The sequence below is a fragment of the Macrotis lagotis genome, chromosome X (genome assembly GCF_037893015.1).
Source record: "Macrotis lagotis isolate mMagLag1 chromosome X, bilby.v1.9.chrom.fasta, whole genome shotgun sequence".
NCBI lineage: Eukaryota > Metazoa > Chordata > Mammalia > Peramelemorphia > Peramelidae > Macrotis > Macrotis lagotis.
The window spans coordinates 26,750,009-26,775,641 of record NC_133666.1 but is presented as its reverse complement, the minus strand read 5'-3'; the positions used below and the strand labels follow the sequence as shown (position 1 = coordinate 26,775,641).

The 25,633-nt window shown below is 39.4% G+C and overlaps 1 protein-coding gene across 1 annotated transcript; it reads left to right on the top strand.

Annotated features, from left to right (window-relative positions):
• Nucleotides 1–419: 419 nt before the first annotated feature.
• LOC141498621 (olfactory receptor 5AP2-like) lies at nucleotides 420–1,361 on the top strand. Its single transcript, XM_074201812.1, has one exon. It carries the CDS (start codon nucleotides 420–422, stop codon nucleotides 1,359–1,361), a length of 942 nt encoding a protein of 313 aa, XP_074057913.1.
• Nucleotides 1,362–25,633: the final 24,272 nt, after the last annotated feature.

Sequence of the window (25,633 nt, the reverse complement as noted above, 5' to 3'; positions counted from 1 at the left end):
TAAGAAAAGTATAATATTGAGGGCTAGGTGATGACAATCTCACAGTCTTCTGTCCTATTTAAACCATATTTTGAGGCCCATCTTCAGTTCTGGTTGTCCATGTTTAGGAAGGACATTTAGAATCGGTAAAGTATGTGGTAGGGTTTGGGGTGGGGAGACACAAACAGGATGGCAATGGGATTTAAGTTCATGCCACATCAAATGCCAAATCACAGAATGGGATTTGAATCCAGATCTTTTGATACTAGAGTCAGTGCTCTTTCTTCCATGCTTTGCTGCCTCTCTCAGATGGTGATTAGTCCAATTTGACTGGAGTCCTAGGTACTTGGTGGGGAGGAGTATAGGAGATTGGGCAGCAAAAAATATTACTGATGATTTTTTTTTGGACTCTCCTCTCTTAGAGAATGCAAACTAGCCCCATGGAAGATGGCAACGTAACCACAGTGAGTGAGTTTGTACTTTGGGGGATTTCAGAAGACCCCAAGCTTCAGAAACTCCTGTTTGGTCTCTTCTTGCTCATGTACACTGTGACCTTGGTTGGCAATCTGGGCCTCATCTTTCTCATCAGGATCTACCCCAAGATCCACACTCCCATGTACTTTTTTCTTAGCCACCTTTCCTTCCTCGATTCTTGCTACTCTTCAGTCACAGCCCCCAGAATGCTGGGGGATTTGCTGTCAGAGAAGAAAATTATTTCTTGGTTTGGATGTATGACCCAGTTGGGCTTGTTCATTGTCTTGGCCACAGCTGAACTTTACCTCTTGGCCTCCATGGCTTATGACCGTTACGTTGCCATCTGCAACCCACTGCTTTACCCTGTACTCATGTCCCCTAGGGCTTGTGCTTCCTTTGTGGCTGTTTGCTATACTGCTGGGATCATCAATTCTCTGACAGTAACCAACACCATCTCGCAGCTCTCCTTCTGCAGGGCCAACATGGTCAAGAGCTTCTTCTGTGACATCCGTCCACTGCTGGCTCTGTCCTGCTCTGACACCCAGGTCTGTAATATCTTGGTCTTTGCCTTTGGGGCCTTTATCCAGATGAGCTCCCTACTTGTGATTGTGGTCTCCTACACATTCATCATCACTGCCATTATGAGAATCCGTTTAGCTGAGGGCAAACGCAAAGCTTTTTCCACTTGTGCCTCCCATATGATTACTGTTAGCCTCTTCTACGGAACACTTATATTCATATATTTACGGCCCACTTCCAATTCTGCCCCAAATCAGGACCAAGTAGTCTCCATCTTTTACACAATGGTCATACCCATGTTGAACCCTATTATCTATAGTCTGAGGAACCAGGAAGTGAAACAGGCACTGAAGAAGATCCTTCATAAGGGCTCAGTTCTCCAGGCATAATCATTGATTTATAGGCAAACAAGGAAAAGGGACCTTTTCAAGACTCAAACTGATGCACCTTCAACTGGTTGTTTAGCTCATTGATTAATAATGTGGTAGATTAAGGACAAAGTAATTAACATGGAGGTGATATATTAATGCATTTTAAAGCATCTTTACAAATCTAAAATGGGAGAAACATGATTAGGCAGTAGTTTATCTGGATCTGCAGGGGTGGGGTGTTAACTAGTCCCAACCCTTAAGGAAATGCAATATGATGGAACAGACAAAAAAATCAGCATCCAATATCTTCTCAGGTTGCACTAAAAAAGTATACTATTGAGGACCAGATGATGACAATCTCACAGTCTTCTATCCTGTTTAAACCACATTTTGAGGGCCGTCTTCAGTTCTGGATATCCAAGTTTAGGAAGGACATTTAGAATCTGTTAAGTATGTGGTAGGGTTTGGGGTGGGGAGACACAAACAGGATGGTAATGGGATTTAAGTTCATGCAATATGAAAACCGATTTAAGGAATTAGGGATGTTCAACACGGAGAAGGGAAGTTTTGCTGAGGGCCCGGGGAACACACTCACCATCTTTACATATATGAATATCTGAATTGTGGAAGAGATTTTTCTGTTATAATAATGGAATTTAAAAATCTATAGAAGTTTTATAGCTATTTTGTCACTTTCTATAAAGAATCTCCTTTACAATTTGATTGGTATAGTGCTAAATCTATAGACTTATTTGAATTTGTATAACCATTTTGGCACATACTGGGATAGCCTGATCAAGGACACTGAACATCTTTCCACTCATTTATATCTTCCTTAATTTTTGTAGAAATTGTTTTGTAATTATATAAGTCTTCTGAGTGTCTAGGTATTTAATGCAGCTCATTGCTATTTTAAGTGGCATTTTACTTTTTAGCTCTTCCTCGTGGTTTATAATATATAGAATATATATATATATATATGGTTAATAATATACAGAAATGTTAATGATTTTGTGGATTTATTTTGTGTCTCTTACTTTGCTGACACTGTTGTCTTGATTGCATTTGGGGTTGATGTCATATCATTTGTGTTGATATGTTCTATGCCTATCTTTCCAGATACCTACCTTCACAAACCGATATGAATCCTTAGCTCTTTTCTCTTTTTAATTCTCCATCTCTAAAAATCAGATCATAGATCCAGAAGTGGAAGGCATCTCAAAGGTCATTTATTTTAAAGATGAGGAAAGAGGGGCAGCTAGGTGGCGCAGTGGATAGAGCACCGGCCTTGGAGTCAGGAGGACCTGGGTTCAAATCCAGCCTCAGACACTCAATAATGACCTAGCTGTGTGGCCTTGGGCAAGTCACTGAACCCCATTTGCCTTGCAAAAACTAAACAACAACGACAACAAAAACAATGAAGAGGAGGAAAGTGAGATTCAGCTGTGGTGCACATGATGTTGGGCAATGTAGAACAGAATAGAGGTAGAATCTGAACCCAGATCCTCTGATTCCAAAGCCAGTGCTCTTTCTGCTGGTCAAAGTGACCCCCCAATTGTTTGCCAAGTTTCCTCTATTCTATCTTAACATTGCTCTCAACTTTTTCTTCTCTATTCATATAACCACAATTCTGCTTCAAACCTTTATCTGCTCTCACCTATACCAATAATTTCTTTATTGGACACCTTTCTAACAACCAGCCCCTGACTTCTCCAATCCATATTATACCAAAGTGACGCTCCTAAAGTGCAATCGCTCCCAAACCTCATCACTATTGTTTCTCAAGAGCTCCAGTGGCTCCCCATTGCCTCTAAGGTCAAATACCATCTCCCCCATTTAGAATGTAAAACCACTCAGTATGACTTACATTCCCAGGACCTCACTTTCCTTCATGCACTCTATACTCCAATAAGATTGAACTACAGGATTTTCTTCTAATATAACATCCCATCTCTGGACCATCTCTGGACCTGAAATGCATCGCTCTCTCATATATCTGTCTCTTGGATTTTTAGCTCCCTTCAAAGCTCAGTTCGAGGGTCATCTCCTAAATGAGGCCTTTTCTGATTCACCTGCCTGCTATTGCCCCTTCAGATGATTTTGAATTTCTCTTGTACATGAGAATATAGAGGTAAAACATTCCACAAACCTTTAAATACAGTCTAATTTTTGCTACTACTACTTCTGCTACAATTGCTACTGTTGTTGCTGCTGCTGCTACTAATACTATCATCCTCATCCTCATCCTCATCCTCGTCATCCTCACCCTCATCCTCATCAGTGTATGTATTGTTTCTTCTGATATAGCTTGTAAAGGCAGGGGTCAATTTGCTTTAATTGTTGTATTTCCACCTTCTAGTGCAGAGTCTGGCTTCTAGCAAACACTTAATCAGTACTTGTTGATTGGGATTGGCTGGTTAATATTATCTCTAAAAACATAGAAATGGTTGGTTGAGATTGTCCACGGAAAGATAATTTTCCCCCTTCACTGGCAATGCTAATTCCCTTAATTTAATTTTCCTGTCTTATTGATACAGCTGACATTTTTAGCATAGTCCAAAAAGGAGACTGTGAATATCCTCACTTCACCCCTGATCTTATTTGGAAAGATTCCAGAATTTCTCCTTTACAAATAATGATAGGCCTTAGCTTTAATTAAATCTTTTCAATCACATTATGGAAAGGTCATTTCATCTCTTTGCTTCCTAGAATTCTTAACACAAACGAATTCTGTATTTTGCTAAAGACCTTTCTGCATCTGCTGAGATGATCATGTCATTTTTTTGTAACTTCTATTATTAACACAACTAACCACTAATTGTGATGTTAATGTGGAACAATGCTTGTATTCCTTCTAATAATTAACCCCCCCTCCCCTCCAACAGCTAGATTTCATGTCTGAGCAGCATCAGAGTCTTGGAGTAAGTGACTTTCTGCATAACTTTGTGTCACTGCAGCTGTGGATTGCCCATGGGCCTGGGATGATTCACATTCAAAAAGCATTTGTGGAGGGAGTAGACTGAGTTGCAGGAGCCCCCAGTCCCCCTGTACTCCTACTAGATATAAGATGGTTCCTCTGGGGTTGGGATGTGGGTTTATGTGACTATGCATATGAAGTTGCATACTGAGCTATAAGATTGTGTAAAAGGGATGCTACTTTTACAATATCTTATTATAAAAACACTAGGGTGCTTTATCAATATTATCTCCACCTGATACAATAACCCTGGGAAGGAGGTGCTATTATTATTTCCATTTTGCAGAAGAGGAAATTGAGGCAGTAAATTTAGTGACTTGCCCAGGGTCACACAGCTAATGAACATCGGAAACCAGATCTGAACTCAGGTCTTCTTGATTTAGAGTTCACTTCTCTATCCACTGTGATACTTTGCTGCCTTCTTCTTCTTAGGACTTTCTGGAAAAGTATGAGAGAAGGAATGCAGAGTCGGAGGATGTGTCAATGGATAGGACACATCTTCCCTAACCCATTCCAGCTCTCTCGGCTCCCTACACACATTGCAACTGATCCTGACCAGGGTTATGTGACAGGGAATCCCAACCGGGATAAGGACATATATTGAGAAACTGGAGAATGAAGCACCTTCTCCCAAATCTTTTGTGGAAGCACAAAACGACAGTCATTTTGATTTCTTCCCTGATTCTCCCTGGGTCCATTTTAAAAACTAAAATAATGTTCTAAAATATTTGAAAAAATAGCAAAATTTTTTAAAAAAGCCAAATCACTGACCTTTTCTCCTATGTATCTACTTTCTTCAGTCACACATGTTCTTTATTGTGGGCTTCTCTGTGTGTGATAGCCATCGCATGGGATGGGCCATCTATAGAATTTCCACCGAGACATTTGCCTAGGTTGTGATCTGCAATGAGAGATGGCTTACCTGGGTTTTATGGAGGTAAGCATGCTGGAGTCAGAAGACATAGGTTTGAATCCTGCCTCTATTTCTTATAAGTTGCATGAGCTCGAACAAGTCATTTCACTCCTTTGGGCCCCAGTTTCCTCATTTATAAAACGAGAGGCTCTGACCAGATGACTTCTAAAATTCCTTCCAATTCTAAGTCTCCTGTATGGTGCGATGGATTGAGTTCAAATTCAGCCTCAGACACTAGACACTTATAGCTGGGTGACCTTGGGCAAGTCACTTAACTCTGTCTTGTGCATTCAGGGCCATGTCCAGTCGTCCAGATTCCTAGCTGACCACTGGTCCCAGATGGCTCTGGAGGAGAAAGTGAGGCTGGTGACTTAGCTCACCACCCCCTCACTCAAATCTAATTCATGTGCTTGTCAAGGCATCATCCCCGTGGTGTCATGGTCTTCTTCAAGAACAAAGGACAAACATCAAATCTCCTGTAAGACTAGGCCAGTTAAAGAATAGAGCTAGGTTCCAGAATGACTGTGGTAGCAGGTATCCCCAAAAAAGGAGTCTTTATTTCATTTCTGTTTCATTCCTCTGGCATGGATCACATTCTCTTAATTAACTTGTGAGTAAACACTGGCTCCATTTATCCCATCTGCATTCCATACAAGTAACATCTTTTTCCAAGGGCTGACTTAAAAGTAAAAGAGATATATTGGACAATAGTGACCTTCCACTGGCAGGATGGAGTCTTTCAAGTATTTCTCCGGGAGTGGAACTGGGTTGTCACCAAGTCATCCTCACCCTTTAGATATTATATTTATTTATTTTTCCAACTCCATGCAATGGTAGTTTTCAACAATCATTTTTGTAAGGTTTTGATTTTACATTTTTCTTCCTTCCCCTGTCAGAAAGCAATCTAATATAAGTTATACATGTGTAACCATATTAAACACAGATCTATATTAAACATGTGAAAGAAGAATCAAATTCAAACAGAGGAAAAAAAACAGAAAAAAGACATAATATATTAGACAACTTTTAAAAATTGAAGATAGTAAGCTTTGGTCTTCATTTAAACTCCAAGTTCCTTCTCTGGATATGGATGGTATTTTCTATCACAAGTCTTTTCAAATTGTCTTTGATTATTGTACTACTGAAACGAACATATCCATCATGGTCAATCACCACTCACTGCTGTTGTTACTGTGCATGATGCTCTTCTGTTTCTACTCACTTCACTTTGCATCAGTTCATGCAAGTCTTTCCAGGCTATTCTGAAGTCCTGTCCCTCATGGTTTCTTATAGGATAACAGTGTTCCACCACATTCATGTATCACAACTTGATCAGTCATTCCCCAATTGATGGACATCCCTTCAGTTTCCAATTCTTTGTCACTAGAAAAAGAGTTGCTATGAATATTTTTGTACATGTGAGTTTTCTTACCCTTTTTTGTGATCTCATGGGATACAGATATAGTAGTGGTATTGCTGGGTCAAAGGGTATGTACAGTTTTATAGCCCTTTGGACATAATTCCAAATTGCTCTCCAGAATGGTTGGATCAGTTCACAATTCCACCAACAATGCATTACTCTTCAAGTTTTCCCAATCCTCTTCAACATTCTATTTTTTTAGGTTTTTGCAAGGCAATGGGGCTATGTGGCTTGCCCAAGGCCACAAAGCTAGGTAATGATTAAGTGTCTGAGGTTGGATTTGAACCCAGGTACTCTTGACTCCAGGGCCAGTGCTCTATCCACTGTGCTACCTAGCTGCCCTAATACTCTTCAGCATTGATCATGTTCCTTTTTTAGTCAAATTGGCCAATCTGATAGGTGTGAGGTAAGCTCAGAGTTGTTTTAATTTGCATTTCTTTAATCAATAATGATTTAGAGCATTTTCCCACATGATTATAGATAGCTATAATTTCTTCATCGTGACAAATGCCTTTTCATATCCTCATTTTACTTTCTAGAGTAATTCTCCTTGGCATAAAGTGAGGGAGGAAAGAAGGGAAGAAGAGAGGGAGGGAGGAAGGAAGGAAAGAAAAAGGAAAGAAAGAAAGGAAAGGAATAAAGGAGAAGAAAGGAAGGAACAAAGGAAGGATTTTTAAGTGCCTACTAAGGGCATACATTTATGAGATTGTGTTTGGGGGGGGGTAGTGCTTGGATATGAAGCTCTGGCCCTCATGACTATCAAGTATATAACTTCTGGGTTAGACCACAACCTTTAGGCCAAAGACTAGTATTAAATAAAGTATCACTTGTACCTCTAATACATCTATCAAGATGAATATAAAAACAGTTCAATTAAGAGGAGAAAGAAGAAGGCTCTTGCTAACACATATTCAGAGCCTGTAATTTATTTTCAACATAGAAGAGATTTTTTTAAGAGTTGGATAGGACTTTCAAGATCACCTTGTCTATACCCTTCTTTTGAGTTGGGAAGATTGAGGCCTAAAGAGAGGAAAGGACTTGCCACAGAGAAGGAGGGGAAGAATTGAGAGAAGACCTCCTCATCACTAGTATTCTCTTTCAGTTATACCATACTGCACTGTATGGGACAGAAGAGAGAAATGTACTAGCCCTAGGCATAATCTTAATAGGCCAAGATTGATATGAGAGGCAAGCAAGTACAGTGGATAGAGAACTAATCCTGAAACCAGAAAACCTTGGGTTCAATCTCTACCTTAGATGCCAAAAAGGGGAAAGGAATTGCATTTTATAGAGTACTATGCTGGCACTCTGCTAAAAACTTTCAAAATACTTCATTTGAATACTGCTATAATCCCTATTTTATTGTTGAGGAAAGTGAGGGAAACAGATATCAAGTGACTTACTCAGGTTCACACAGCTAGTAAGTGTCTGAGGCTAGATTTAAACTCAGATCTACCTGACTTCAGGCCCAGTGCTCTATCCACTATCCACCTAGCTCCCACCATGTAACATGCAAAATGATTGTATGACCCTGGGCAAATCACTTAACTTCTCCATTTTCAAGACAGCTCTTTAAGACCATAAGTTGAAGAACAAGTTCTAATCTACTTTGGTAGAAATTCAAAGGATCATAGATTTAGAACTAAAAGAGGCCTCAATGGGTCATTGAATCCAGTCCCCTTCATTTTACAGCTAAGGACTGTGGCAAAGAGAAATTAAATGACTTGTCTGGGAGCACACATTAAAAGTGGGACTTGAACTCAGGTCTTTCTGACTCTAAGTTCATTATACCATGATGCCCCAGCAGCAGCTCCCTACTCTGATGAAATCACAAGTCTGGTAAAAATAAACAAATAAACAAAAACAAACAAAAACCCCAACCAAAACATGGCATGTTGAAAAATCAGTCATTGTGTCTCAGAGTTGGAAAGGATATCAGATACCATTTAGGTCACCCACCACCCAGAAAAGCAACACTGTCCACAGCAGCCCTGACAATCCTTCATTCAATGCCCTCTTGAAGACATCTGGTCACATACTATTTTCCAGAGAATAATAATGATATTCTGTAGATATCTTCAAGGAAACATGCTGATCTATGACCATGCAGGAAAAAGTATTTCTCATCATCTGACCTCAATAATTTGCTGTTTCCAAGTTTGGATATTGGGATGTGACTGTGATGCTCCTGTTGAGAAATTATGGCAAAAAAGGAGAAATAAACACTGTATGTAGATAGGAAACTAGACCCGAGAAATAAGGCAAATCTTTTGGTGAGAAGAAATTACCTTGGGGGGGAAGGAGAGACATCAGATTTAACTAGATCTTCTTCCTGCTCATTAAGCCTCATTTTGACCAGAGAAGTCCTTTCCATCTTTGAAGGATTTGGAAATACTGTCCCAACAGTGTCCTGCATGGTTTTCCCAAAACAGCTAGTGACAATGTCTGCATCATTGGGAGCCATCATGGCTTTTGAAGGAATTCAGCAAAAAGACTCTACTCCAAAAAGAAACTGAACATTCTGAGAAAGGGAAGCAACCAAGAATTTTTCTCTAAACCTTTGTCATATATGTGTTCTAAGCTCAAGTACACTTTCCCATAGATTATGTATTTGTAGGAGAGCGAGTGTGTGATAGACCTTGTGTGTATATGTGAATATTGTGTTTCATCTCAATAAATACCCATTTCTAAGCTACTCACGACTGGTTGACGAAATGATTCTCAATTGATTATCTTGGGGAAAACATGCTTTAGCCAATGACATTGGAGATTCATATCCAGACCCAGCACAGTTAACCCTAGAACTTCAAAGGAGAGATATAGTCAAACTCCGGAGATCTGCATCATTGGTGGGAATGAGAGCTGCTATTCCCAGTTTTGAGCTAAGGATTGAAGAATACTTTGAGCATAAATAAATTGTTTTATTTTTATTCTGAAAATGAGTAGCACCAAATAAAATGATCATTTCCATCTCCACAAAACTGCAAAACTCTCTGACATCAGTTTGATTTTCTTTTTACGTATCTAAGATCTACCTGTAGCTTTTAGAGCTATTCTGTCTAACTTTGTCTGAGGGAGCCCTCTCCCATGTTTTAGCCAGGGATTAAAGTGAGGTACCCTGGAAATGACTGGTGGGGGCCTAAAAGTAGACAAGGCCTATTGGAGTTCTAGGCCCTCCACACTCCATATTGATAGAGGGGATAGGAAAGATTCCAGAGGATGAAACACAGCAACTTGGGCAGTCAAATCCAAAGCAAGGAAGGCAGGACTGAGTTAATATTAGAGTCAAGACCCTTCAGAAGAAAGTTGGGTAGAAGGGAAATCAAGGGGGAGACAAATGTTTGGTAACTATTGAAGTCCAAGATTAATGACAAGAACTTTTGTCTGTGAAATCATTAACCTTTACATCTATTGTAATACTCCTCCATACCATAGATCCTCTGAAGACTTTATGAGAAATGTCCTTTTAAATGCATAAGAAATTGTTATGTTAGGGACAGCTAGGTGACATAGTGGATAGAACACCAGCCCTGGAGTCAGGAGAACCTGAGTTCAAATCTGACCTCAGGCACTTAATAATTACCTAGCTGTGTGGCCTTGGGCAAGCCACTTAACCCCATTGCCTTGAAAAACAAACAAAATAAAAGGAAATTGCTATGTTATTTTGGAGAGCACAGGAAACTGTTACTTTTGAAGTGGGGGGACCTGGGGTAAAGGAATTGGGGAGAGGTGATATCAGTTATCTAAGACTTTGTCTAAGTTTGCATGCTGCAGAAGACAAAAAATATTAAAGGGGCCTCAATTAGCCTAAACACTTACCAGGGAGACCAGATATATCAAAGAAACTACTCATAAAATATACATTGTGAGTCCAAGCTATCTATGCACCTATGAATATAACTATGTATGTATCTAGGTATACATGCATTTATCTAGCAGGTTGTAGAAGATAGCACCAAGATACATTTAGGACTGGTCAAGGCCATTCAAAATTGAGTTTTTTTGGAGGAGGGGGTTAAGGATGATAGTGATTGGCCGTGGTTAGAGAAAAATGGACCTACCTTGACAACTGTGTATTGTGACTTGTTTGATGACAATATACAGATTCTGGGTAATTTTTCAGATGGGATCTGCCAGATGGATAAAACTCTGAGTTGTTTCTCTCTGGACCTTAACCAAAGCTCTGTGACTACATAGTGAGGCAGTGTTTGGCACTAGACAAAGAGTAAGAAGACCTAGAATCCAGTCATATCACTGACCTTTACTAGGATTTGAGACCTTGGCCAAGTTACCTTCCATGGATGAGTCTTGGTTTCCTATTCCAACCCCCCCACTCTGTAAAATGATGGTCATGGTCATAAACCTACTCTTCACAGTGGAGCTGGGAGGAAAGAACTTTGCTTATAAGGCACTCTAGAAATTGGATCTGAGATGATCATTTGAAAGAAAGGCCATTTCCCAAGGAGTTTCTCCAGCAAAGAGGGGTTATACAAAGTAGTCTGTGAAGTTAGCATTTCTAATAGACCCTTCTGCATAGTTTGATGGAATATACAGTAGCTATAGCTAGGGGCTTGAGTGGGTGGACAAGAAGAAGAGGTTGATAGGGACTGACTGGTTTAGTTGGAATCATGGACAATTGCCACAGACAGGCGTGTTTGCCTTCATATATGCTGTCACCATCATGGGAACCCTTGATTGAATCATCCTCTTTGGGATCATGTGACATCTCCAAACTTTCATGTGTTTTTTCCCTATGAAATTTGTAATTTGTAAGATTTTCATCTCTCCTCCATCATGGCCCTCGAGATGCTGAGGGATTCCTTAGCCAAGCACAAGATTATTTCTTTGCCTTTGCATTTTTTCTCTTTGCTATCACTTCACTCTGCTTTCTTTTGGCTTCCAGGGTATATGAATGCTATGATATACTATGTCACTTATCTGTCATTATCCTGTCACTAGGTCTCAGACATATTGTATCCAGCTGTTGGCTATTTTCTACATAGGTTGAGGTCTTCAATTTTATCTTCCTAGGAGATTTGATATTTCTATTAAACTTCTATGACTTCAATGTCTTCACCGTGTTTCTGTGATATTCCAGTCTTTTTAGCCCTTTCCTGCTCAGCCACACCTAAATGTGTTCCTTTTTTCCCTTTGGGGGCATCTTCTAGATAAGTTTGGTGATGATCATTTTGCTCTTGTTACTGTCGTTATTGTTATCCTGAGCATCCACTTGACTGCAGGTAAATTCAAAGCTTTCTCTACCTTTTCCCATTTGACTGCTATCAGTCCTTTTATGAGACCCTCATTTTCATGTATATGTAACCCCCATCTAGGCACTCCCTAAAGCTGACCTGAATAGTCTTCATTTCCTACATGTTGATGGTTCCCATGAAAAAATACCATCAGCTCTATCTTGAGGAACAGGAAAATGATTGAATTCATGAAATAGATGCCCTTTTAAGGATTAAATCTAGTCTGGCTAAGAAACCCACTAAGGAATATTTTGATCGATCTTTTTCTTTCATGTAATGGAAAGTTCCTTGGGTAAGGTCTAATGGAAAGGACTCTTGGTAAATATTTTTCTTTGGTTTAATAGGAGCTGAGGAGCTCTGAGTTTGGGTCCCTGCTCTGCCATTAGGGTCTTGTACACTATGGTTACAAATAACTTACTGAACAAACATCCGTCATCTGCTGTTATAATAATCTGTGATGATAAGATCTTTTTGAGACAGCTCAAACTGAACGTCTGAGATGGTGGCTGTCTGAGATGCTGCCTCATCAACCTTAGGGCACATTTAATAGCCCCAGACATAACACTCAGTGCACAATGACTTGGAGCAAGTCACTAAAATTTTCTTAGTGTGTTTTTCCTCCTCAGAAGAATGACAGTAAGAGTTGTTGTGGAGAAAATAACCTTTGGTGACCCTTAAAACTCTCTAGAGATGTGAGTAATTCTTATCATTAAAATTCCTCTTTGGTGGTTGTGCTGTCTTTATATCTTATGCATTTGTCATCCTTATTATCTTACTTTTGAGAAATCAAGACATCAAGCAGTTAAAGAGCACTCCGGGTAAGATTTCAGCTTCCCTCCTGAAAGGGACCCCGGAGGTCATCTAGCCCAATCCTCCCATTTGACAGATAACAAAACTGAGGCACAGAGAGGTGAAATAACACCAGGATCAAATGGTTAGCAAATATCTGAGCAGGGATTCGAACTCAGTTCTTTTTGAGTTATTGACTCCACATGCAGTGCTCTCTTTATGTTCTATGCTGCAGTGTTCTCGGGCTGAGAAGTTTGCATTTTATCTTAAAGACAACGGAGATTTTTCAGCAAAGGAACCACATGGTTGTGTCTGTATCTTAGGAAGATTATTTTAGATTGGAGAGGAGAGGGATAAACATTTATTAAGGGTCTACTATGAACTGTATAAAAGATATAAAAAGACAAAAACGATAGTTTTACCTTCAAGGAGTTGACATTCTATCCATGGTTTATGATGCATATACTGTCTACACAGTCTGTGATGTAAACACTGAGAAAGAAAGAAAAAAGTATTGACAAAGTCATTCAGAGTCACATGAAGAGAGAACACACTCCACTTATGAAGGACCATCTATGCAAAGTCACAGAGAAGGGAGATGGGTTGTCACTGTCTAGGAAACAGACAGTAGGTCAGTTTGCCTGGAAAAGATAGTGCACGAAGGGGAATAATATGAAATATGACTTAAAAGGTAAATGGAAGTGAGATTATACAGGGATTCAAATGCCATGTGGAGGTGGTTTTTCCCCACCTAGGGGAAATAGTCTTTGAGGATTCTGAGTAAAGGAGTAACATTATCAGGTCTGTGTTTTAAGACTCTCCGTTTGTCAAGCTATGTGGAAGATAGGTTGAAGATAGTAGAGAATAGAAGCAGGAAGCAAATTGGAGGCAATTATAATAGAAAAGGTAAGGGGTGGTAAGCCCTGGAATAGAAGAATGAATGGCTGTATGAAAAGGGGGCAGAGATTTGGGAGCTTTTGTATAGGTAAAAATCAAAACTTGGCAGCTAATTGGAAATGGTGGGTGGGGAGGCCAGGATCACCATAAATTTATAAACCTGGATATCTACAGTGTTGGTGGTCCCTAAATAAAAATAGGGAGATTTGGCAAAAGAGTGAGTTTGGGGGGAAAATATAATGAATTCAGCTTTGGATATGTTGAATTTGAGCTACCACTGGAGGTCAGATAGAGATAATCCAGTAAGCAGTTGGTAATGCTAGACTAGAATTCAGGAGAGAGATTAAGATTGCAAAAATAGATTTGGGGATTATTCACATAGGGATGATAATTGAACCCTTAGGAGCTAGCAAGATCATGAGAGAGGAGGTAAAAAGAGAGAAGTTTCCAGAATAGTTTTTTGGGGAGTGCCTATTGTTGGGGGTCAGGACATGGGTGATAAAATAATAAAGGAGACTGAGGAGTGGCCCAACAATTTCTAGAAGAGGGCAGTATCCCAGATATCAAGGGAGATGGTTTATAAGAGGAAGGGGTGATTGACCATGTCAAGCCACAGAGGGGTCAAGGAACATGAAGACTGATGAAAGACCACCATATTGGGAAGGTCAAAAATCACTGGCAACCTTGGAAAGAAGATTCAATGGAGTTCTGGAATTGAGACAAATTGAAAGAACCCAGATCTGGTCATAGATTGAATCCCAAAACTGAGCACATACCGAACCCTAAAAATAGCATCTATATAAGGCTCTAAAATTTGCAAAACATTTTACAGATGATCTCATTTCTACTTCTCTACAACACATTGGGGTGTATTACTGTCTGTGTGCTACTGATAAGAAAACTGAAGCTAGAAGAGGCCTTATGGTTTGTCCAGTAAGTGTTTTGCAGGAGATTTGAACTCAGGTCTTCCTAATTTTATGACTAGTAACTAATCCTATACACCATGTGCCTCTGTCCCAAAGAGCATTCTCCCAACAGATTCCTAACCATAACCAAAGACCAGTTCCTAAATCTAGTCTCAAATGACGTCTAAACCTAAACTCTAGACATAAACTAAGTCTTAACTATAGCCCGAGGAACCTCATCCTAGATAACCAAGACCTGCCCCTAATCCCTCACGCTAACTCCTAACTTAGTTCACAAATGAAACCATAACCTTAGCCCCAAATTGGCTGGATCCCAGCCTTAGGTTGATGCTGATGGCTAAACCTAACTGAAGGGTGACGCTCCAGACCAAGTGCCCTATGACCCCCAGTACCAGCTGAGGATTACTTCATGGCACAGGTCAGCAACATAGCAATGATACTAGTCATAGACCAACCCCAAGCATACACTTATCCCAATTCCTGAAGCTCCAAACAGAACTCTAACCCCAAACCCAGATTGATCTCTAATTTAGATCCTATAATGAACCCTAATCTAAACTTTGGACTGTCTTTACAAAATGCCAGAATCACAAAATTTCAGGATTGAATGGAATGTCAGTGACCAACTTGCCCAACTTTACATTTCCAAAGGGATTTTCCCTAGAAATGGTGTCCCCAAAGTGATCATCCATCCTTTGCTTTCAGACCTCCGATGAGCAGGAACTAAGTACCTTTTAAAATTAGCCCATTACACTTTAGGATAGCTCTAATGATTAGGAAATTTTCCTAGACTTTGAAAAGCAACACAACATAGTAGATAAAGACTTGACCTTGCAGCTAGGAAATCCTGCCTCTGACATATACTAGCTGTGTGATGCTGGGCGAGTCATTTACCTTTTCAGTGCTCTAGAAAGCTCTCTGAATCTATAGGTTTCAGAGCGGGTGCCAAACTACATGGGTAGAAGGAGTTTCCTCACCTGACATTTCCTTCTGTCAATGAAATCATAGATCTAGTCCCTTCTCTATCTCTTTCTGATATCAAGACTATATTTTCCTCTTCGTAATTGCTAGTTCTATTCTCTGGGGCCGAGCTGAACAAGTCTAGTCTGATGTCCCTTCTGGCTTCTCTCTGTAGGGTAAACATTCCCAGTTTCTACAGCATCCTTTGTCCGCTCAGGAATCTACCTAGCTCAAGAGCATCATTCTTAAACTGCAGTACCCAGAAGTGAGTATAATATCCCAGATGTGTTCTGTCCAGGTCAGAGATAGCTTTTTATCCCTGGGAGCAAGAATTCTTTTGATACGACCCCAAATCCCATTAGCCTTTTTTGAGTGCTGAGTCATTGTTGACTTATACTGACCTTGCAGTCTACCCATAGCTCCCAGAACCATTTTCAGACAAATTGTTGTCTAAGTTTATCTCTTTCAATCTTGAATATGTGAGGCCACTTTTGGGAACCCAGATTTATGACTTGCTATTTCTCCTACTGATTTTTATCTTATTCATTCTGGCCCCAGCTTCTAGATCATAATCCCTTTAGGAATCCTGACTCTCTTCCAGTGTTTTAACCATATCTCCCATCTGTCACCTGAAAATTTGAGAAACCTACCATTTTTGTCTTTATCTAAGTCATTGATAAAAATATTGAGCAGTACGGATTCCTGGGAAAGTCCACTGGAAAGCTGCCCAGTTGACATTAAACCATTCATGATCACTCTTTGAGTCTGTCCTTTCAATCAGCTGCAGCTTGATTAATTTTTTTCTGCAAGCTTGACATGGGATAGGTTGTCAAATACTTTGCTAAAACCTAGGGAAACACGATCTTTGACTCTCTCCTGGCCTACTGCTCTAGTAAGCCTATCTAGAGACCTACAAAAATGGAAGGTAAATTTGACATGATTGGTGCTTTAGAACCACCATTCCCTTTTCGAGGTGTTCACTATCTAGTGATGGAATTTTTTAAAAGTCTGTTTTATTTAAGGCAATGGGGTTGAGTGACTTGCCCAAGGTCACACAGCTAGGTCATTATTAAGTGTCTGAGGCTGGAGTTGAACTCAGGGACTCCTGACTCCATGGCCGGTGCTCTATCCACTGCACCACCTAGCTACCCCTCCTAAGTGATGGAATTTTGCTTGGAATTAAATCAAGATCACTGTTCTAAAGTTGGCCGAATTCATTCTCTTTCCCTTTTATGAAATTGGGACAACACCAAAACTGCTCCCTTCTTGCATCCCCTTCTCTCTGTTCTTTTCTGGTTCAGCAATCCCATTTACCAGTTCTTTTAGTACCTGGAGCTGTGCACCTTTGGTAAGCAGGTGACTTGAGTTCATTAGGAAGAAGTACTCTCCTACTCTCTGTTTGCTTATCTTGTTAGCTGTCTTTGTTCTGTCCTTTTCAGCCCATGGATCATTATTCTCTTTGGAGGAAGAAAACAGAAAAAAGAATAACTGAGCAGCTCTCTGCTCTTTTCTCTGCTGTCATCATCGCAGCCACCATGAGCAGCAGCCCCATCCTTTCTTTGACTGCCCACTTTTTTCTAATGCAGTGTAAACAACTCTTTTTAGTGTCCTTAGCTCCTGCCAGAATCAATTCATTCTGAGATCTATTATCCTTGACATTGTCCTTATGGTGCTGTGCCATGCTTTTGTATTCATCCTCTTTTACCTGCCCTTTCTTCCAACTTCTGTTCAATTTTCTAAGAATCTCGGTTGGTGAGTTCCTTTGGCACGCACATTAGTCTCTTTAAACAATGTTGTTTTTGTTCCTCATCAAAATTATTTCTCTTTGTGCCTCCTGAATTTCAATTTTTCCATCTGTCCTTGACTGACTTTCACTATACAATGTTAAACCATGGCATTCTGGGTACCCTTCCTTGGGACCCTTTGAAATTTGTTTCTCCCGCCTTCCAGGAGTCTCAATAAGTATTCTTCTTCTTCAGGGTAAGTAGGTGGTGCAATGGATAAAGCATTGGCCTTGGAGTCAGGAGGATGGATATTCAAATCCATCCTCAGGCAGAACACTTACTAGCCGTGTGACTTTGGAAAAGTCACTTCACTCTGATGGCCTCACACCCAGGAACATCCCCAGTCATCCTGATTCATATCTGGCCATTGGAACCAGATGGCTCCCAAGGAGAAAGTGAGGCTGGTGACTTAGCATAGTCCCCCCCCTCCCCAAATGCAATTCATGTGCTTGTCATGGCATGACCTCCTTGATGTCATGGTCTTCTTAGAGAACGAAGGTCAAACATCATCATCAACTTTTTTTTTTTAGGTTTTTGCAAGGAAATGGGGTTAAGTGATTTGTCCAAGGCCACACAGCTAGGTAATTATTAGGTGTCTGAGGTCGAATTTGAACTCAGGTCCTCCTGACTCCAGGGCCGGTGCTCTATCCACTGTACCACCTAGCTGCCCCCATCATCAACTTTTTCTTCAGTGTAGCCATTCTTTGTGGTATCTAGTCTGGAAACTATATACCAGGTAAATGTCAGATTTTTGCAGACTCTGGGTGACAGCTGGATTCTCCCAAGAATCCTATCATTTCCACTCTAGTAACCAGTCTCCACTCCCTATCCCCAACCACTGGTGAGATTAGGATCCAAAACAGATTTCTCCTTTTTTGGTTCCTTCACCTTAAATGGGATGAAAGTTATCATTAAGACAAGACATGAAGTTATTATGTGCTCTGCTCATATATGTACACACACACACAGCTCCAGGAGATATTTCCATATTTAAAATCACTCGTATATTTAGTAAATCATACAATTGGATGACTAAAATGTCATTTTCCTGCATTAGACTTGTGATCTTTCCCCCCAATTCTTCACGTCTCCTCTTCCTATTCAGGTGGTTCATAATATACTGTGATGATAACATTTCTGTTTCTTCTTCCACTGTTTTTAACAAAATGATTTTTACTCTGTCAAGACACCAGGTAAACAGGGATGCAGATTCTCACTACCCTTTATTTGGTACACTCAGTGCTGGAACAGGAACCTATCATTCTGGTATTTTAAATCATGGACCAGAGATCAAAGTCCCATTCTTGGGTACCAGCATCTTAAACTTTTCTGTAACTCCTCAGTGAGCTTTGATGATGAAAATACCACCTCTGCCTCTGTGAGCTTTAGGTCAATACTCAGGACTCTATGATATACTTTATAACATTTGACAGTGCTTTCGAGATTCTTTCTGGCGTTATCATTTGTGCCCACTCGAATCACAAGAAATGAGCAACCATCAGTTATTTTGACTTGTCTTTGAAAGATCTGGTGTACTTTAGATTGATGCCCTAGGAAGACAATAGACCTCTCTATTGTTACTAGGCCAACAAGAAACTGCTTCTGTAGGGTATCACCAGCCACTACTATTCTCTCTTTCCTCTGACTCTTACTAGATAATCTCTTAGCTGAAAGTTTGTTACTCAACTGGATCGTTCTGTAAAGCTGCTTCCTTATCCTCAGAGCAGCTGTGTCACCTTGGGCAAGTCACTGAATTTCTCTCAGCCTAAAGCTTCTCAACTGCAAAATAGAAAATAATAATCATAATTATCTTGTTGTAAAGAAAGTAGTCTATAAACTTTAACGCATTATCTAACAAAATTTTGTATATTTTCCTTTTTTTGTTTGTTTTTTGCAAGGCAAAAAGGGGTTAAGTGACTTGCCCAAGGTCACAGAGCTAGGTAATTATTAAGTGTCTGAGACTGGACTTGAACTCAGGTCCTCCTGACTCCAGGGCCAGTGCTCTATCCACTGTGCCATCTAGCTGCCCCTAGAAAGTTAGTATACTCAAAGTCCACCTCTTTCATGAAGATTTGCTTGATGCCACTATCTGACAATGATCTCTCCTTCCTCAAATCAAGACAAATTAGAAGGTATATGATTATGATGGAAAACTATTGTGCTTTAAGAAATGATGAGGGTGGGGTAGCTAGGTGAATAGAGCACTGACCCTGGAGTCAGGAGGATCTGAGTTCAAATCTGACCTCAGGTACTTAACAATTACCTAGCTGTGTGACCTTGGGCAAGTCACTTAATCCCATTGCCTTGCCCCCCCCCTCAAAAAGAAATGATGAGGGGAATGGTTCAGAAAAACCTGGAAAGACTTATGTGAGGTGATGCAAAGTGATGTGAGTAGAACCAAGAAAACATTGTACACAGTAACAACAATATTGTATTGTTGATCACTATGAAAGACTTAGCTCCTCTTACCATTACAATGATCCAAGAAAATTCTGAAGGGTTCATGATGATAAATGCTATTCACCTCTAGAGAGACAACCGATGAACTCTGAGTGCAGTTTGAAGCATATTGCTTTTCACTTTATTTTTCTTGTTTTTTGGTGACATGGCTAATATAGAAATATGTTTTGCATGACTTCACTTGTATAATGAGTATCATATTGCTTGCCTTCTCAGTGGGTGGCAGCGAAACTGGAGGGGAAGAGACAATTTGGAACTAAAAATAAAAAAGAATGCTAAAAAGTTAAATTAAATTAGTATTTTTAATTTTTAATTAGAAGTCCTTTAAGTGATATTTGAAAGACCATGGAGAATTAAAGCTATAGCATAGTAATGAAGAAGGGCTGATGTGGGGTCCCAATTAAAAAAAAAGGAAGGCAAATAGAATCTGCAAGGTTTAGACCAGTGAACTCAACTTTATTCCTTGGGAAAATTCTAAATGAGATCCTCAAGCAAGTAGCTAGTGAACAATAAGAAAAGAAACCTTAAGCCATGCCCAACTAAAATTATTTCCTTTTTTGACAGGTTTATTAAGAAGATAGAATGGGGAAATGCATGGATTATAATTTAACTATATTTAGCAAAGCATTTGAAAAGATGAAGAGATGTGACCTTTGGTTTAATTCAATGGATTTGGAATGTATCGAATGACCAGACTCAAAAAGTAATCAGTAATGGTTTGATGCTGATTTGAAAGGAGGTCTCCAGGGATCTGTGCTTGGTCCAGTACTGTTTAACATAAAGGAAGAGATGGCATGCTTATCAGATTTGCGGATGGCATAAATTTGGGGAGGCAAAGCTAATGGAGCCAATTCTAATTGTTGGAAAGTCGTTCCTTACATTTAGCCCAAAACTTCCATTCAGCAACATCCACTCAATACTCTTACCTACATTTCAATATAATTGAGCCTGCCATCTGGTGATAAACAAAAAAAAATGACCAAGGAAATGCTTTAAGGATCAAGGATAGCGACTGGACCTGTGACTTTCTGAATATAAGGAATTCCCACATGGAGAAGCTTCCGCTCCCAATGCAGATTGGCACCTTCTCTGTGACATACGGTCTTGGAGAGTTTAGAGCACTGAAAGGTTAAGTGATCTGTCCAGAGTCACACATTCAGTATTTATCAGAAGCAAGATTTGAACTTGGCTTTCCATTCAGTATATCAATCTGCTTCTCAAGAGTTTATTAGAATCACTTGGTTTTAAAAAATGCTACTTTTTTATATTATTGGTTTAAAATTAACAGGAATTGGGGCGGCTAGGTGGCACAGTGGATAGAGCACCGGCCCTGGAGTCAGGAACACCTTAGTTCAAATCTGGCTTCAGACACTTAGTAATTACCTACCTGTGTGGCCTTGGGCAAGCCACTTAACCCCATTTGCCTTGAAAAAACCTAAAAAAAATGAACAGGAATTAATTTTATTTTCCTTCTAACCCGCCACTGGAAAAATAAAAAGGAAAAACAAAATCCTGGTAGCAAACATACAGTCAAGCAAAAAACAATATCCACATTGGTCATATCCAAAAATGGATGTCTGACAAAATATGTTTACCATGATTGTACATGTATAACCTGTATCAGATTACTTGCTGCCATGGTGGGGGGGGGGAGGCGAGCAGAAAAATGTGGAACTCAAAATCTTACAAAAATGAATGTTGGGGGCGGCTAAGTGTTGTAGTGGATAGAGCACTGGCCCTGGAGTCAATAGTACCTGAGTTCAAATCTAGCCTCAGATGCATAATAATTACCTAGCTGTGTGACCTTGGGCAAGTCACTTAACCCCATTGCCTTGCAAAAAAAGTTAAAATAAAAAAATAAAAAAAATGAATGTCCAAAACTATAATTGACAAAAAGAAAAATATACATGAGAAAATATATCTCTCATTCTGCTTTTTGGGTCATCACTTCTCTGACAGGAAGCTTTCTCATCAGTCTTCTAGGATGGTGGTTGGTCACTGAATTAAACAGAATTCTTAAATCTTTCAAAGTTGTTTGCTTTCACACTGTTGTTATTAAATAAATTGTTCTCCTGGCTTTGCTCATTTTACTCTGTACTAGTTTATATAAGTCTTCCCAGGTTTTTCTGAAAGCATCCCTTTCATCATAAATTACAACGCAATAATATTCCATTACATTCATACCTGAATTTCTTTAGCCATTCTCTAATAGTTCCTTAGTTTCTAATTCTTTATTACCACAAAGTAACTTTTACAAATCTTTTTGCATATATATATATATGTCCTTTTCCTTTTCCTTTGATCTACTTAGAGTATAAATCTAGTAGAAACAGCACTAGGTCAGAGGGTATGCAGTTTAGTGACTTTTTGGGCCTAGTTCCAAATGATTTTCCAGAATGGCTGGACCAATTCCCAGCTCTACCAACAGTGCATTAATGTGTGCCTATTTGCCAGAAGCCCCTCCAACATTTGTCATTTTCTTTGTCATCTTTGGCAATCTGATGAATGGGAAGTAGAGCTCAAAGTTGTTTTTATTTGAATTTCTCTAATTATTTGTAATTTGAAGTATTTTTACATATGGCTGTGGATAGCTTAGATTTTTTTTTCATTTGTAAACTACCTATTTGTTTCCTTTTATTATTTATCAATTGAGGAATGGCTCTTATTCAGAAAGAATAAGTTGTAATTAGCATAGATCTTACATGCAAATTAGATTCATTAAATTGTTTTTTAAAAATCCTTGACTAAAAGAACCAGGCCCCACAACATTTAGGCCTGGAAAGGACTTTTAAAATTAGCTAGTCTATCTCCTCTGCTCCATTTTACCAAAGAAAGAAATGAGACCCAGAGAGGGAAAGTAATTTATCTAAGGTCATAGAGAATCAACATTCAAATCCAGATCTTCTTACTTCAAATCCCATGCTCTTTCTTTTTTTGGGTGGGGGTTGTGGGGCAATGCAGTTAAGTGACTTGCCCAAGGTAACTATCAACTTGCCCTTGTAACTATCAAATATCTGAGGTCAAATTTGAACTCAGGTTTTCCTGACTCCAGGGCCAGTGTTCCATATGCTGTGCCATGTAATTGTCCCTTCTTTCCATCTAATATTTGGAATCTAGGGTGTATTGAATTAAAATATATACATATGTGTGTATCTATGCAGTCTATAAACTTAAAAGAATTATCTAAAAAAGTTAGTATACATTCAAAAATCTACCTCTTTCATATGTATAAAACATACATATATGTGTGATATATATATATATATATATATATATATATATATATATATAGAGAGAGAGAGAGAGAGAGAGAGAGAGAGAGAGAGAGAGAGAGAGAGATACATGGTAGATTTTATACCCATACATCTACCATCTCTCTACTATCTATCCATCTATCTATATATCTATCTATCTTTGAAACATTCTCTATATAAGTATATGTGTCTGTCTATCCATCCATCTATCTATGTGTCTATCTACCTATCTATCTGTCTATCTATCCATCCATCCATCAATCTATCTCTCTATCTAGTTTTGGGATATACTGTATTTTAAGTATCTATCTATCTATCTATATTGGTATGTATATATATATCTATATATAAGTATATATATAGATATATATATATGTATCTATATATATTAAGTATATCTATGTATCTATATATATTAAGTATATATCTATAGGTATATACTATAACTAATAGAATATGCTATACTATACTATAGTAATAATATGTCATACTATACTATACTAAAATATAATGGGTCTCTTATGTATTTTGCTGTATTCATTACAAGCACAATTCTGAGAAGGGATCCACAGACTTCAGCAGACAGCTCCAAGCATGCAGGACACAGAAAAGGCTCAGAACTCTTGGGCTAATACATCATGTTGCTTCAACAGTTTGCATTCTGCTTGAAGGTGAGTCAATATTCCCCCTCTCCATCTTGATTATGCTGTGAATTTGTTTAGCAAACTGCTTTTTTCACATTAGGTACAAAGCTACCAGGTCAGCTCCCTTCCCTATTATCATACATTCTGTCAATCCAGCTTTTTCCTATGGGAGGGTTTTCTGTTTGTTTGTTTGGGCGGGGGGATGGTGAAGAAGCAGTTCCATTTTTCTGCAATTAACTCAGTGTGGCAGAAGGCTAGGGTGGGAAGGGAGGGAAGGGGATATTTAATTGCCTCTTTTCTTAGAAACCTTTGATGCTTCTTAGGGATCCAACTCCCTGGGCCTCGGGAATTGGGAAGACCTATGTGGCTCCCCAGGCACTAGGGCAATGTCTGGGTATAAATGCCAATGACTAGGAAGAACTGTCTTTGCCTCCTGGGGAGACCAGAGGACTGATGCTTTAGCCAGAGGAAAGACAGTCCCCATGCAGCTCCAGTCTGCCCAGTTTGGCTTATTTTGCCTTGGGAACAGATCACTAAGACCTTCATCCATTTTCTCATTTTTCCTGGGCAGTTGGCCTTTCCCAGAGGAGATTTGTAAGTCCAGGAACAATGGTTCAATTGATATTTGACATCTTAAAGCCTGTTTGTTTGTTTTTAAGGCAGTTTTAAAAAGCAGATTATCAAGGCTGCTGCCTTGGCATATCCACCAGCAACTTAAGAAATATATGGAAGGTACTGTTGCTCTTTCCTCTGGGGGAAGGTGAGATGAGGACATAGTATCAGGAAAAAGACCAAAACATTAGAGTCTGCTGAGTGAATAAAAAGAGGTTTGGATTCAAAGGCAAAAAATCTGGGTTTGAGGTAATCTTCAAAACAGATACTAGCGAGGTGAACCTGAATAAATCAGCCCCCCTCTTGGAGTTTTCAATTGCCCATCTGTAAAATGCTGCTAGGACTACAAAATCTCAGACACTTATTAGCTGAATGACCCTGAACAAGTCACCTCGCCCTGTTTGTCTCAGTTTCCTCATCTGTAAAATGAGCTGAAGGAAATGGCAAACCAGTCCAGTATCTTTGCCAAGAGGACCCCAAATGGGGTCATGAAGAGTCAGCTAGGACTAAACAACAACAAAAATGGAGAGAATACTTGCAGTACCTCCTTTATGAGACTGTTGAGCTTTGTGAAAGAGTACTTTGCAAGCTGCACCATTGATATAGAAACATAAACGAGTTGATAAGCATTCTTTCAACCCCTGTGAAAAGTAGCTGCATCATCATTTGTAATGGGCACCTGGAGAAAATTAAATTTGGGGTAAATGTTAGGGCTGGTTTCTTTTTTGTTGTGATTTTTCATAGAAAAGTCAATATGATCTGGCCGATATTACTACCTCTGCCTGTTTGACCATGGGCAACTTCCTTCCTTCTCTTCTCAGGGCTTCAATTTTCTGTCTGTGAAGTGAAGGATCAAACTACATTAGAGGTTCTTAATCTGGGGTCCATGGATCCTGTGTACATGTATAGGTTTCAGAAGGTTTGTGAACCTGGATGAGAAAAATAGTTAGAGCTTTGTTTTCATTAACCTTTACCTTCTTATGCATTGAAAAATACTGGGGAGTCATCTATAGGCTTACCCAGAGGTTTAAAGGGTCCATGACCCAAAAGAAGTAAAGAACCCCTGGACTAGATGATCTCCAACATGCCCCCATCTCTATAAACACTGATTCTATTGGCTCATAATTGGGTACAATTGTGGAGGTTGAGATGGAAATTAAGGGAAAATTTCCAAACAGATATGGCTATTCACAAGCAGAATAAGCTAACTCAGGAGACAGTGAGCTCCTCATTGCTGGAGGACCTCTTGCTTGCCTGATATACTATGGAGGGGATTCTTATTCAGGGATGGATTAGACTAAATGGGGCTCAGATTCCTTCTCTGAGATCTTTGACTCTGGTTATGATTATGGATCACTTGGGGCAGAGGTAAGTCAAGTATCAGTTTGCAAATTCTTTCCCA